This window comes from Paramormyrops kingsleyae, chromosome 7, assembly GCF_048594095.1.
Source record: "Paramormyrops kingsleyae isolate MSU_618 chromosome 7, PKINGS_0.4, whole genome shotgun sequence".
NCBI classification, from domain to species: domain Eukaryota; kingdom Metazoa; phylum Chordata; class Actinopteri; order Osteoglossiformes; family Mormyridae; genus Paramormyrops; species Paramormyrops kingsleyae.
Window position 1 is genome coordinate 34,562,872 of NC_132803.1, and position 15,958 is coordinate 34,578,829.

The 15,958-nt window shown below is 41.2% G+C and overlaps 1 protein-coding gene across 5 annotated transcripts; it reads right to left on the bottom strand.

Annotated features, from left to right (window-relative positions):
* Positions 1-117: 117 nt before the first annotated feature.
* LOC111834478 (interleukin-31 receptor subunit alpha-like) lies at positions 118-15,328 on the bottom strand. 5 transcript variants are annotated; one of them, XM_072714819.1, is made up of 18 exons: positions 13,750-13,919; positions 12,611-12,685; positions 10,291-10,377; positions 9,780-9,849; positions 9,311-9,598; positions 9,019-9,154; positions 8,657-8,799; positions 8,150-8,295; positions 7,859-8,006; positions 7,534-7,616; positions 5,973-6,180; positions 5,655-5,819; positions 4,619-4,714; positions 3,464-3,607; positions 3,223-3,363; positions 2,757-2,841; positions 2,371-2,446; positions 118-2,009 (listed from the first exon to the last, which is right to left on the bottom strand). In XM_072714819.1, exons 4-18 carry the CDS (start codon positions 9,829-9,831, stop codon positions 1,539-1,541), a joined length of 2,382 nt encoding a protein of 793 aa, XP_072570920.1. In that variant the 5' UTR covers positions 9,832-9,849; positions 10,291-10,377; positions 12,611-12,685; positions 13,750-13,919; the 3' UTR covers positions 118-1,538. The 5 variants fall into 5 exon arrangements, with proteins under 5 accessions (XP_072570920.1, XP_072570923.1, XP_072570924.1 ...); XM_072714822.1 differs by lacking the exons at positions 12,611-12,685; positions 13,750-13,919 and adding an exon at positions 15,184-15,328; XM_072714823.1 differs by lacking the exons at positions 12,611-12,685; positions 13,750-13,919 and adding an exon at positions 13,947-13,972.
* Between the last annotated feature and the right edge of the window lie 630 nt (positions 15,329-15,958).

Below are 15,958 nucleotides of genomic sequence, written 5' to 3' on the forward strand. Positions count from 1 at the left end.
GCGTGGCAGGAAGGCGTCTCTGACCTCTGCCCCAGCTGCAGGAGATATTCTGGGAACCAAGGTTTGAAATATAAAGAGGGGGAGGCTACGGACTGCTGGGGGAGTGACAAGCAGACGTGGAAAGACCATCAACATTTAATACGACAGAATAAAGGTCACAAACATGGACAGATGAGAATCACTCCAACTTACAGGGTGGCCATTTTTATACCAGACGTAGCATGTCTTCAAACTGACTCCTACAAGGACTACATTCCTGTATACATGCGTACAATAATAGCATTTTTTTCCCACAGAACACAGCATAGTCCAATGCAAGTTCTCAAAGCAGAAAGTCATAGCTGGAGTTCCTGTTTCACTTTCACAAAATGTCAGTAAGGCAGGGAACCTTGGTCAAAGTCATGAAAAAAGACACACACACACACAAAAAAAAAAGACAGGATGGATATTTACTGGTAGATTAAGGCTTAAATGTGAATTTCACTTTCTAAACCTGTCTCAGCTTGAGCAGGGACAAACGGAACTTGTGAAACACTAATCTGCACTGAATGTATCGTTTGAAAATGTACTGCAGAGTGCTTTTATACGTTTATATGCTAAAATGGGTAATTGTATAACAGTATAGCTGCTTGATCTCCTGAATAAAGCTTAATGAAAAGTTGAAAATAAAACTTGCACCGTGAACATGTATCCAGAAAATGGATAGATCATGACATTTTAATATTACATGTTCACACTGAAGCTACTGAAATAAGCACAATAAATATGTTTAAAATGAGCCATATATCATATAGGTAGCTAATACAATATTTTATCTAATCTGTATTCCACCTTACGATTAACACAGACACCTATGGAAGAAACAAAACAAGCACCAAGGCTGCACCAAGACGATGCTGCAGTATTTTCCCAGACAAATCTACATATTTGCCCATTTGTCTTCTGTTCTGAACTGCAAGGCTTCTGCACATTTTCAGGGCTTTTTGACAGATTATGAACACAGATATAGATACAGTGTTTTTATTTAATATATTTTATTTATTCCTCCCCTGAGTTTGCGTTTTCCCTCTCTCTTTCACCAAGATCCTTTGAGTTCCCACAGGTTCCTCCCATGGCCCACAGGAGTCAGAGAATCTACCTCCAAACTCCCCATGGTGCAAGACCACGTGCCCAGCTGTGGAGGAGCGTGTCCCCTACCTTCTCTCCCAACCCTAACCAGGATCCTGCACTAGAAAAGCAGTTATGAAAGATGGATGGATTTCTCCTCCATACTTGAAGGTAGATCATGCAAATTCTGCCCAAGGGGTCACTTATTCAACCCCAAGACGAGCTGCTGCTTTACTCCTGAACAGACTCATAAACCACTGTGATTGACCCATCTAACAGTACAGTAATACTGTCCTACACTAAGCAACTATATTAACAGTGTATTTACCATATATGACAAAATTACATGGAACGTATACTAGTTGTCAAAGCAATGTGCACCTGCGTATGCACTTGCTGTCTGTGTCTTTACGTGTTAATAATAATTATATTCATCCATTGGCCGACTGCCCAAATAAATCCAATGTGACATAGGCCTGTGGTGTATTTTTAGGTGGTTCCAGAAATGGTTGTGTCTCCTTAGTAGGCAGTGATTCTTCTCCAACATATCCATTTTTCCCTAAAAAGTTTCCCCAACAGGGTCTAGTGGAATTACAGTCCCTTGGTTCCTGGCTGGCTGGTGTGTTGCCGGCAGTCTTTCGGTCGTCACTCTCAGCAGAGGCCGCACAGGCCTGGGATGGACCGACAAACATGGAGGGCACCATGCTGGCTCTCACTGGGGCGACGAGGCCGGCTTTCATGTGTTCAAAGACAGGGTGCGGCTGCTCATTCTGGCCAGCAGGGGTCTCCGGAGGTGAGGGACTGATGTCCATAATCGTGGAATCAAAGCTGTATGGATGGATCTCCAGTTTGTGGAAGTAGCTCTCAGCAGAGGGTGTACAGATGCTGCGCTGCATCTCGTCCTGTGAGCGACCACAAAGATGAGGAATCAACTAAATGGACGCACAGAGGACATTTCTGTCATTACGGCAGAACCCTGTGGTTTACAGAGAGGGTCTAGAGCAGGGGTCTCAAACTGAAATAACTGGGGGACACTGATTAGGTGGTCTTCAGCTGATATGGGGGCGGTGAGAAAATCAGTCAACCAGGGTGGGGGGCAGCAGTAACATTAATTGAGCTCGGATCTTTATTTTCTGTGGAGACCGATCAATCCAATGGCAAGCCCGATTTAAAAATTAATAAACACATCACGAGCTGGACAGAACTGGATGTGACCCATGGTACCCCAGGTCTAGAGAGAAACGTGTACAGATGCTCACAAACCTTGAGAGGCTCATTGAACCACAGAATCAGAGTGCTGAACTTTGGACTGGGCACATTCGTGAAGTACTTATTCATCCTGTGAATTAAAGATAATGTCTTTAGGTACAAATGTGTAAGCCAAATATGTAGTAACTGCAGTATAAGCAGGTTAATGCACTGCAAGCTGATTATTATACATTGTATTCTTTTATTCTTTTATGCTTGCATAAAAGAATACAAATCTCTTAAGTACTAACTGCTATGCTCACTGACCTTAAAAATTACATTATTGTAAGGTATACATAATAAGCCACAGGGTTTTGTACAGGTTGGTTAACTAACACCAGTAATTAAAAATACATAAGTGATAATTCAGACAGTAATGTAATCAAAAATGGGGAGCTTACAGGACAACGCAACACAGACAAACTGCTATGACCAATATCAGTCCAAATCCTCCTAAAACACCAAGCATCTTGAGGAAGGTGGTTCCTGAAAGGACAGGCAGGTGGAGACTGTGTGAGAATCTGCAGGGCGACGCAACAAACACACGCGGTACATGTGCTCCGTGCGCAAGTCAGGTAGCACAATGAGAACAACATCTCACATGCAACAACTCAATGTCAAAGCAAGGATAGGGGCTATTCTGTTTTTTTTGTGGAGGGCATAATTGAAAGAAGGGCCAATCTTATTATTACCAATCGTATGTTTTGAATCAATGAGTGACAGGGAAGGGGGCACTCTGGGCACCAATCAGCTTTCAGCTGGGACCAGTGACCCTGTGGCTCCGCCCCCTGTTTAAAACCCATTAGGAGGACATGCCAACCTTGTGAGTAAAACAAGGACGTTTAGCGTATCTGTAAGGACGTTTACCGTATCTGTGCGTGGTGAAGATGTTGAGGGTGCTGTTGGTGGTGCCACCAGCTGAGCTGGCCATGACATGAACTTTGTAGTTCTTGCTTGGGTCCAGGTCCTCCAAAACGACTTCCTCGACACTGCTGTTCACGGTGACACCTGAATGTTAAAACACATGAGCATAAATAAAGAATCACGCCGTTCTGCCGGGCTCGAGGGCACAAAATGATAAAGACAATTAGGATCTTCGCAGACTTGCCAAACTCGGGCCCAGTCTTGGACTTGCAGAACACGGTGTAGTTCTGGACAAACCCACAACAGTGGCTTCGTGGGACAGAGGTCCAGCTGACGCGGGCTCTCCTGTCCTGGATGTCAGTCACTTTCACTGAAATGTTCCCCGGCGCTGAAAAAAAAGAAGAGGCACATGTGTAAGAAGGGAAGGTCCCCACAACATGAGCTACATGTCTGTGAGACTCTGAAAACCAGCACAGCCATAACTCTTATGATACAGTATGATGCAGCTCCACAATCACACGCCAGCGGGACTGTGGTACTCTGCTGATGGTACAGTATCATGCAGCTCCACAATCACACGCCAACGGGACTGTGGTACTCTGATGATGGTACAGTATGATGCAGCTTCACAATCACACGCCAGCGGGACTGTGGTACTCTGCTGATGGTACAGTATCATGCAGCTTCACAATCACACGCCAGCGGGACTGTGGTACTCTGCTGATGGTACAGTATCATGCAGCTTCACAATCACACGCCAGCGGGACTGTGGTACTCTGCTGATGGTACAGTATCATGCAGCTCCACAATCACACTGTGGTACACACCCACTCTGCTCATTAAGTTTCTTCAGTACGTTTCATTTGGTCTTTCTGAACTGTTCTAAAAGTTGATTTAACATGAGGAAAATTGTTTTAGTTATATTGTTGCCATGATGATTATTATTATTACATTAATAATAATAATAATAATAATAATAAAACAACTACTACAACCACAACAATAATAGAACAACAACAATAATAAAATAAAAACAATAACAACAATAATAATAATAATAATAATAATTGTTCTTCTTGTTCTTGTTGTAGTATTAAAATAATAATCATCATCATCATCATCATCATCAATTTTCCACATCCGCATATCCAATACATCATGTAGGTGATTCTGGAGTGTATTCCAGGAAGCAGAGGGTATTTATAAGGAAGAGGACACTATGGACAGTCCATTGTGCTAGACACATATACCACGCTATGTTCTCAGGCGGAGCATGTAGACTTGACCCACACTATGGCAAATTCTCACATCCTGACTTCTGCACACACAGAGTGGTCCGTCTTGTTCCACACAATGTCTTAAGGCCAAGGTATTGCTTTAATCACTCACTGACACGTACCTCCTTCTTTGAAGTAAGCAAGCAGAGTGGCCTCCTGTCCAGGCCAGGTGTCATAGATTGGAGACACTGTGATCCTATACAATTTAAATGGCTGGCCTAGCAAAAATAAGGCAAGGGAAACCTACTGTTAGAGCAAGGTGGGATAGGCTGAGACAATATTGCCGTGGCGAAAAAAGGATCATTATTACAATCCCTGAATGCTGTTTCATTGCATTAAAAGCTGGCCCTAGTGTTGTTTGGATGTATGGTATACAATAACAATGCAGAATGCCACTTTATTAATATTTAATTTACATGACTTATTTATTACCATTTTTTGTTTCCAGACAAATAACAAAAATGTGTATGTGCATGTGCTTTGAAAAAATCCAGTCAATTATTTATGAGCTAAAAAAAAGAATAATGATGCTAGTTTAGAGTGTAAGAAACAGGCGATATCGGCCGTGGAAGAAAATAACCTTCCTACACGACAAATATATTGCAAGTATAAAACATTTAGTAAGGAAAAACTATAACTAACATTCCATCCATCCATTTTCCAAACCACTTATCCTTCTGGGTCATGGGGGGTCCAGAGCCTATCCTGGAAGCTACAGGCACAAGCTGGGGAACAACTCAGGACACAGGGTTGCCACACACACACACCAGGTACAGGTACAGCCACACTCAAACATCATTCACTGACACACCATTCACACCTATAGGCAATTTAGTAACTCCAATGAGCCTCAGCATGTCTTTGGACTCCACACACATGTAACCCAGGCGGAGACTCGAACCCGGGTCCCAGAGGTGTGAGGCGACAGTGAATTCCCACAGTGAATTTTGCTGAGCCAAGCAATAATTATATAATTGTGAGGAAAGTGCGTAAATGTTTTGTACCCATGTCTGAAAACACCTCAGACTTATAAAACATTATTTTAATATGCTGTATTCAAACTTCCAGCTATTAGTAGAATTTTTTTGCCATCAATGGAAAAGACCAGATTTAAGACACCAATCTCGATTTAAACCAACACTATATATTATAGCTCACCTATCAGTGAGGTGCTTGTGCTTTGACTTTCAAGCCACCCGATGTCATCATCACCACTCGACCATTCCACCATGTAATGGTTCACTGGCGATTGGGGAGGGGCCCACGTGACATATAATTGGCTGTTTTCGGGAAACGCCTGGAGCTCTTTCACTGGAGGACGCTCTGAAATTCATGAAGAACCAAAGCTCGAATACAAACGCAGAAGAAAATAAACAATAAAAAACATGCACCAGTGCCATTTTCAGAACAGGGTAGTAATGACATAATAGAAGGATGCATACAGAAAAACCACTGCAGCTACAAGGCGCACTGTACCTTCTCCTATGGCAGGTACAGTGATGAACACTTCTGGAGACGTGCTGTCATTTTTATACACAGCTATGCTGATTCGATACATTTCCCCATCGAGGACCAAAGACGTATTTGAGTCCAGTATATTGAACCAAAGCACAGAGAATTCCCCTCTGCGCAGGTTCCCCACAGTCACTTTGTAGCCGTCTATATTGCAGGATGGCTGGACTCCCTGAAGGAAAAGCAGCATTGAACAATTACTGAATGTGCGGGAAAAATAAAATCTTTACATACAATTATTCAATTTAACCAAAGTCCATTAGACATTAATCTGGTGTGTCTTAACTTGGAATGTTAATATAAGAACAAACAAGAATTGTTCCTTAAAAGTCAATTCTTACGTAAGTCTGGTTTCACTTGGTTTTTTATTGCCTTTAATCCAAAAAAATATTTTTTAACAGCGGAGGAGCCAGGGGGTGGAATGGCACCACCCCCTTTCAAACTGGTCCCATCTCTCAGGTACCCCACCCCTCGCAAAGTACCCCCACTGTGATTGATATCAATCATAGAATAGGAGGATGCCATTCTGCAAGCACCTGTTTTTGCTGTTGACCGCGCTTGCCACCTAAAACAATCTGGGGCCTCCACTATCAAGGTATACAGTCGTTGCCACAAATATTAATTTTTACAAAGTCTGCTGCCTCAGTTTTTATGATGGCCAGAATGTTATGAAGAGTGATCAGATGAATTGCAATTAATTGCAAAGTCATTTTCTCTGAAGAATCCCCTCTCCGATTGCTTGGGGCATCCGGAAAAGATTTTCGGGAGAAGAAGAGGTGAGCACTACCATCAGTCCTGTGTCATGCCAACAGTAAAGCATCCTGAGACCATTCATGCATGGGGTTGCTTCTCAGCCAAGGGAGTGGGCTCACTCACAATTTTGCCTAAGAACACAGCTATGAATAAAGAATGTTACCAAAATATCCACCAAGAGCAACTTATCTGAACCATCCAAGAACAGTTTGGTGATGAACAATGCCTTTTCCAGTATGATGGGGCATCATGCCATAGGGCAAAGTGATAACTAAGTGGCCCGGGGAACAAAACATCGACATTTTGGGTCCATGGCCAGGAAATTCCCCTGACCTTAATCCCATTGAGAACTTGTGGTCAGTCCTCAAGAGGTGGGTGGACAAACAAAAACCCACAAATTCTGACAAACTCCAAGCATTGATTATGCAAGAATGTGCTGCTATTAGTCAGGATTTGACCCAGAAGTTGATTGACAGCATGCCAGGGCGAATTGCAGAAGGGCCAGCACTGCTAATATGGACTCTCTGCATAAACTTAATGTAATTGTCAATAAAAGCCTTTGACACTTATGAAATGCTTCTTATTATACTTCAGTACACCATAGAAACATCTGACAAAAAATCTACAAACACTGAAGCAGCAAACTTTGCGAAAACCAATAGTTCATTCTCAAAACCTTTGGCCACGACTATACACATCATCCATTAGTTCCTCAGCATTCATTAGATGCCCCATTCACATCCTTCCACATCATCAACAGCTTCCATATTACCTTCCACATCAGCATTACCCTTCTGTATCCTCTCCCATCTGGTGCATCTATTTTCCTCCAAAGGTGGATCTTAACAGCTTTCACTGTGAAAACAAAGAGCCAGAAACCCATCCACCGTGAGCAAACCCACCTCTGACCACGGTGACCCAGACATTTCTCGCGCTCCACAAAACCAGCGGTTCTTCTTAGATTTACGGATTCACTTATGAGCGGATTCAACAGGACGTAAAAATAGCTTTCGTACTTTTACCGATCTCATACATCTTTCCCTCCACTCATTGTTGCATTATGTCCAACCTGGGTTTGTGCCATACAGTCTCCTTACCATCCAGAAGTGAGAGAACAGTAATGTTGCGACTCCAATCACTCCAATACTCTTTCTTCACCACAGTGTCTGGTGCACAGCGGACTGATACGGTGTAATTAACGCAAGGTCGCTCCACAACGATTTCAGCATCTCCCAGTTTGGCCCCCTATTAAATAAACAATCAGATCTCAACATAACACGCAAAGAGAGAGAGAGAGAGAATTCAGATGAGTACAGCATCTTGCTCAATAATAAAAAAAAACACACATCATCTAAACTGGAAAAAATAAAACTCTCCGAAAATGTTACCTTTGATTCTGAAATGTTTTCATACTGGTACAACAGTTCACAGTTTATAGCTGAATCGGGAAATAAGTCTTCTTCTTGTATTTCCCAATGCACTTGAAGCTTGTGCAGCAATGGCTTCACTGTAATATTCGGTGTCCCTATTTTCCCTAGGGTGCAGAAATAAATTAAGCTGCTGTTACTTAGAGCAATGTTTTGGCCACAACATTTCAAATGAAATAAAAGTTATAATATTAATACTGTAAGGAATTGCTTCTCCATCCATTGCATACATTTTGCATGGTTTCAATAACAGAAAAAGTCAAAAGAATGCAAGATAGCCTTATATAACCAGGTGATGTAATTAAAACACTTGTTTTGTTTTGTTTGTCTCTCCATGGCCAGGCTGATATACTGGACACACATCCCTTATTCTGGAAGCTGACTTCTTACACAGGTAGTCAGAAAGGTAGGACACCTGAAAACAATATGAAGTGTCCAACCAAGTTTCCTCACGCAGAACATACTTACATATGCTCAAAGTATCGATTCTCACAATGTCAGACTCCACTGATCCAACTGCATTTTGGGCCTTCACTGTGATGTTGACTGTATCTAGTATTACAGATTTAATTGTGCAGTGATCCGTCTTAGACGTGCAGCTGTACATCATTCTGAAGAGTAATACAAAAATTGACTTGAATAGTGAGCACGTTAAAGCCCAAAGCACGCAACAAGTCTCTATTACCATGAGCATGTAGGTACTTTTTGCTCTCTGTATAAAAAATCCAGTTTTCTGGAATCGAAGTATAGTATCATCATAAACTTTTTCCAAAATGTAAGCATATTCCAGTCTAAATGAGAAACATCAGAGTGCCATCTGTTCATCTTACCCACTGCATGAAGTAAATGTCACGTATACAGTATACTCCGTGCCCGAAACTGTATTTTCGCCACTGTTCCAGTGGCATGTAAATTTTTCGAAGGCAAATAAAATGCAGTGTATTTTGGTTGGTTTCACTGGTGGGACTGGGGAAAAAAAAAAAATCTTCATACAGATTTGTAAGTGTGGCAAATATGCATATTTTTTTGTGTCATTGACCGATGACAAGCGTTAAATGTTTTATATTTAATTCAGCAATTTAGGGGGAATTTCCCAAGGAGACTGAGAAAAACAACACTCACGTAAGACAGTGATGTTAGTGCCTCCCAAAATGACATTCACTCCGTGTAGATGCATGTAACATGTCACCATGCCGCTACTCTGAACGGTGACAGCCGACATGGTCGAATTTACAATGTAGAAGTCTTCAGCAATCTTCTTATCGTTTAATTTCCAGATTAGTTTGTGTGGACTGTAAAAAGGAACACTGCCACAAAAACTGCCCTGTGGAGAACCGAACATGATTTGGATTTCAGAACCCATCTTAATAACGGGGTCTTTTGGGAAAACTCCACAGGTTTCATGTTCAGCTGTTCAGAACAGAAAAGAAATTATGAATGTCACAACAATGATCAATAGGTTCCAACAAAGCATAAAATTATACAGTTATTCAATTTACAAAAGTATTGAATAAACTGAATACTGAATTGTGAGTCAATAAATATCAAACTTGTGAATCGTTTGAAAAAGAGGGAAATTATATGAACTTACCCTGGCACACCACGATAACAATCAAAAACTGAGAGAACACAAATAGAGACATTCTGCCTTTTGCTTCCCACTGAAAATAAACACAACATATATCATTACACGTTTGAGTTTTATGTATTGGAATTTTTCATTCCAAATCCAACTGAAGCAGCATATATGCCACTTTGGCCCCTCATAATTAATTTTGATTGATTGAGTCATTAGCAATCAATTAGCTTGATTGAGTTATTAGCTAACTGACAAATGATTGCAGTTAAACCAAACAGCTTAGCTGAAGATTTAAATTGCGTTACACTACACTGTCATTAGGAATAATCTTGTCTTGCAGTCTGAGAAGTAAACATGGACTGTTTTCAAAACAGTTCATTTACAAATGAGTATTATATCGATATTAAACAATTGCCTCTGTGAAACTATAAGAAGTGTGTGACAGAGCAGCACCAGTAGCAAATATTACTGTATGTAAGAAATTCATCATGAATTTGTAAGCATGGAATAATTACACTCTTACCTACAGTGGGAGTTTTTGGCAATTACATGCAATTTGCAAGATTTCCTGATGAAGCACATTCAGATAACTTCGTATCTGGAAAAGACTCTGCATAAAATCAGCAGGGGAAAAAAATTAATAATTTGAAAAGTTGTGTCCCATCAGTTAACATTACAAAGTAATAAAACGACAGCTTATAAAGTCTGATGTTCTATTGTATTCAGAAATACGCATTAAACCAGCCACACTTTATGACACAAAGTGCTATTTCCACTAACATAAATTTTTAAGAACCGTCACAATAAGCCACACAATGTGTTCTGGGCAGATGTAAGCCAACACCCTCTATCACTCAACAAAGAGAAGTTAATTGTTTGGAAGCATCTGGACTCATTTACCGCCCCCCGCCCGCCCAGTGCCTTTCCCATGCACATGTAAACACACAGGCCTGAACAAACAAGAGAGGACCATCTAAAGTTACATAATCAGACCTAACCTCATATATGCGCTTACAAGGTATATAGATGATAGATGGCTGACTAGGTTAGTTCTGATTGTCCTGTTTTATATATCAAACATGCAAATACTTCAATGCTCTCGTGATGTGGTTTTTTTAATTGTACGGATCAAATTTCTGAGCGGAATCCATTTTAGGTACTTTTCCGATTCAAGGAAGACAATTAACAAAACCATTATCATTTCAAAGCCATCTGCATAAGAACAGATCGATAACCAGAACGCAGCATCATTCCGTCAGGCACTGCCTGGAAAGGTCTGAAATCATGTGGAAAGAATCAGACTGTTATATGGGATGGTGTGTAGGCTGGCGTGACACACCAGGCCCATGCAAAAATGGGTGGTTAGAGGTCATCACCCTTCTATAGACAAATGAGACAGAGGGAGATTTCTGGCCACAAACAGAAATGCAAAAAAAAAAATCCTTATACCTTTAAGAAATACATGACTATAATGACACACTCAACTGTAATGACCTGGAGTGTTTCTGCTAAGAGATGAACAACACTCATTCCAAACCAAAAAGCTATTATGAATTTATCAGGGCAGTGGTGGCTTGATGGTTAAGGAAGTGTACTTGTAATTGAAAGAGTGCAGGCTCAAATCCCCGACCAGCAAAGCACCACTGAGGTACCCTGAGCAAGGTACTGCTCCCCGGGTGCTGAATTAGCTGCCCCCTGCTATGTCACAAAAGTCACACATGGGTTAAATGCAGAGGACACATTTCATTGTGGTGTGTTGACAATGACCACTGATCACCTAATTCTAATCATGTGCAATGCTATTTTTGCAAGAAATGAGCCCACTGGAGATGACATGGGAAGCGTCAAGAAATTCTACTGATCAGGGTTCAGAAAGCCTGTACTGCTGCTCTTTGGGTGCGTTTCTCATGAGAATACGACAGGGAAACAAAGCAATTGTTGGAGTCACAACTCCGCCGGGTCCGTTGATGAGAATGATTAACCCTTCACAACCCTCATGCAATTGTTACTATACAACAGTGCCATCAAGGAACGCCACAGAACTTAGGGTGATCAGATAATCCATGTGAGGGAGGGGACACTTTCAGCTAGTACAGCTTTCACAAGCTGCTTTAAACTGAAAGGCTCCTATGCTTGACTAAAGAGTTCAATTCTTCTTTTGCTTTGCCTGGTTTGTTTCCCTGATTGAAAGACTCATCCAGCTGTTTCACATTAATATTAGTGATACATGCATGATTATGGGATTAATCAGCACACAGCAAGATCGCAGTGCTTAAGTGAAATCTGGGTCTTTCTTAAAATGGTAGTTTACAAATCCTGCCTACTTGAAAGTGTACTCCCTGACTGCATTCTCAGGTCACCCTACCTAATTAGCAAAGCTTTACGCAAGCAATCTGTCACACCCCGATCGTGCCGATCCTCCTGTGCCACGCCCCCTCGTTAACCTCATGTGGATTCCCAGTGTTTAACAGCTGTTTCTGATTGTTATCATTAGTCCAGTGTATTTAGTCCGCGTTTCCGTTCGTTTCCCCAGTCCGGTCATTGACGTTACGTGTGTTTTGGAGTCTGTTACCCCAGCAATAAAGCCCTTTTTGTTCATATTCACGGCTTCCGAACAGCGATAGTCCGGCCAACTGAGTCTGATGGGTCAGACTGACAGATAAAATTAATTCATGATGTACCGAAAGCGCCAAAATTAAATAAATAGTGAAATAATTATATATCACATTAAATGAATAAGTATTGTTTTTATTTCACATTTTAAATAATTCATGACAATTTAATTAATGGTGTTTTATTCCAAATTTTATATAATTCATGACACATTTATTTAATCTACTCACCCCTGTTCTCTGGAGGTCATCTGGTAGTAAAACAATATATATTTACTTGAGGTTCTGATGTGTAGGAGTTCATAGCTGCAATTTATGCAAATGGTTAATGATTTGTTTAATAAAATGTTTCGAAATGTAGTTCTCAATCTTCCATTTCTTAACTGAATATCCCCCATTCCTGTGTGGGATTGTTTTTTCTGAGCAGTCTTCGCTATATCGTATCAGTTCAGACTGTATGAGAACCATAGCAAACTTCAAAATCATGAAGATCTCCCAACCATCTGTTCATTGGCAACAAATTACACATACACAGCTGCACTTCCTGCCGAATGTATGCATGATCCAGGGCCCGGAACCTGGGTGTTCTGGCGCCCTCGGCGGACACAGGGAATCTGGTTGCTAACTAGCACGTTTCATGAGAAAAACAGGGAAACATTAAAACTAGTGTAAGTAACTGTAATATCACGGAATACAACCAGGTGTACTTCATCTTAGTTTTTCATTCTCTCTTTTGCGCCCCTCAATTAAATGGCGCTCTAGGCGATCGCCTATGTCGGCTATAGGGCGCACTGACCTTTGCATGATCACTGACGACCATACCAAGGGCATAGTTTCAAAGAGCCGATCCAAACCATCTAATACTCTGTTGTAGGGTCAATTAAATCTAAAAAGTTGTTAAATATTAATGACAATATCGCAAAAACAGAAGACGTGCAATAAAATCCCAAATGCAAATTGTTTCAGCTGTAATATCTAAAATATATACGACGCCCCACATAGCAGTGAATCGTCCAGCAAGCGTCCAATTGCTCTACGAAGAAACATGTCATTTTGGAGACGTGGGTCACTGAGACCAACGAAATTTATCAGGCACGTTATAAAGACGCACATAATTTATCAAAGAATACTCCGCATTATATACACGTGTAATAATTCAAATGTGACGATTAACGCCTAACTAAAACGTCCAATGTCTGAAATTAATCTAAGAGTATCGTTAATGTTCAAAACTTCCTTTCATGTAATGAACATGATTCCTCAGTCACTGAACATTCCAAAAACAGCCATATTTAGTTTTAATAGCAACTAATATAAGTAAATAACAAATAATCAATATACATCGGTAAATTGCGATTTCCAGAACTTACTGGAATCCGGTCCGGCAACGATCACCCTGCGTAAGCGGACATGTAGGATCAGAAGCGAAATCGGTCAACAAGCATGAAGTGAGGGAGTCTCGGTGAGCGAGGCATGTGAGCGCTAACGGTAAGGAGCATTTAAGGAAGTTTCGAAAGCCAGTGTTTTTTTTTCTTCAAGATATATTCGAGGAAGTTGCTCAGCTCACCATCAACACCACTGGAACAATCCTCCTTCTGAAGAGCCGCGCCTTTGCATGACCCTTTTAGTATTTGCGTTCATCATATATAAACCTCGTTTTTAATTAATTGGAAAGTGGCGGAGCAAATGCCATTAAAAATATAAATGCCAGGCTTTTCAAAATTTACAATGAAACAATTTACAGGATGCTAACTTGCATATGACATTCAACTGAAAGTCATATAAACATCCCGCGATGTTATCGCCTACTTTGGTATATTATATAGAGAAAATAGGACGTTATAGCTGGGGGAAATGTATTTGATTCATCTTTGTTTAGTGCATTGTTGTTTAGTTGTTTCGGCAACTCCCTTATGAAAACAGCATTCCATGCACAGAGCGTCAGTTTAGCTTAAAAACGATAGTGCACAACAATAAGCACTTTCTGCCAGCTGGAGATTTCGGAGAATGACGCGTGTGCCCTTAGGAATACCCGCCGGAGAGTTACCAGCGAAATACGTGCAAACAGATTTTATACCTGTGAGGGCATGTTATGTTGCCGTTGAAGGCATTCATTAAATAAAAAGCCTTCAGGCATAAATGTGTAAACAGTGCCAGACACGAAACTATAAGAGACAGAACTAAACTACAAACTAAACTACATATTTTGCTAATTTTTAAATAACCCGTGACACTACTAAGACCAAATTAACAAAACTCTCAGCAGCACGTTTCCTCCTATTTTAGTGAGGAAGCATCCACATCCTCCACGACTTATCAGCCCCAGGTTATAAGTTGTAAAGTCTGTCAAGCTCTTGGGGAAAACAATCAGCTGAGACTTGGGATGGGAGACTCACAACACCGCCACCATCAAAGGAACTCATCAGAGAATATTTTTCCTCGGGCTGCCGCGAAAAATTTACATCCAGGGTTGCCAACTCTGGTCAGCTGGCTGGCGTGAGATTTTCCATTCGAGACAAATCCGCGCATACATAGGCCTTTACGTGTAACAGTTTTATTACTTTGTACATAATCTGTAGGGTTTCCATACTACCCCAACGCTTTTGATCCATATTTATCATCCAATTTTAGGTTTATAATAGAAAACAGATTTGCCGTACGATTTTTTATTTTTTTTTTGCGTGAGCGTGAGAATAGCGCCAGATGCGCTACCTACAGAGCCACTATTATAAGCGTCCTCATCTCATTTATCACTGTATGGTACCATCACCCGATGCTGCAATAAAACACAGGCTGAAACGTACCGTGTGATCAGCTAGGAGGCTGGCAGGCTAGGAGCATGTGCCTGCGGGGGTCCAGCACGACGCGAGAGCCGGGAAGCCTGCCAAAAACGTTGAGTCGGACTCACACCATCTCGCCCACTTCCTCTTCAGTCGGCACCACACTGTTCACAGGTTCCGCTCATTCAGCTCCAGGACCACCAGACACCTTAACTATTTTCTGAAAGCCGTAAACATCCTTAATAATCTTATACACAAGTCAGTGTTATACTTATACCGTTAACTCAATTTTCCGTTTTTCATTTTATTGCTGCTGCTGTCCAGTTGTACCATTTTTAATTCTTAATCTCAAATTTTACTGTGTTGCATCACCAGGTCAAATTCCTGTGTACTTGTACATTTGGCGAATATACTGATTCTGAACCAGACACGCACGCGCACACACATACACACCTAGCAGACAATTGTTTATCGTACTGTATCGCTTGCTGTGAACAATGAGTGGGTTGGCCCTGTAGCACCGGGGGACAACCATGCTGCCACAGTAAGCAAGACATGCGGTAGACAAACATTTAAATCTAACCTCTATTTATTCTAAGCAAACTCATTATTTTAAAATGTTTAATAAAACTAGTGAGGGCTTTGCAACTCCGCACAGAACAGAGGTGATATCTTCTTGTAGCTCAGGTCTCCACTGGGTGTGTCCTGTCACATTCCAAAGACGTGGGTAATTGGTATCTTTCAATTGCCTTGTGTAGGATTGGGCACTTGCACATGGTGCACCCTGTGGGTGACTGAT

Excerpts from the sequence above, each read along its gene's own strand:
- LOC111834478 (XM_072714822.1), bottom strand. The coding sequence starts at position 9,831 with ATGTCTCTATTTGTGTTCTCTCAGTTTTTGATTGTTATCGTGGTGTGC. Across the intron at positions 8,800-9,018 it reads ACATTTACTTCATGCAGTGG|AATGATGTACAGCTGCACGT; the intron begins GTAAGATGAACA and ends ATTACTCTTCAG. Across the intron at positions 6,181-7,533 it reads GGGTAATGCTGATGTGGAAG|GGAGTCCAGCCATCCTGCAA; the intron begins GTAATATGGAAG and ends CTTTTCCTTCAG.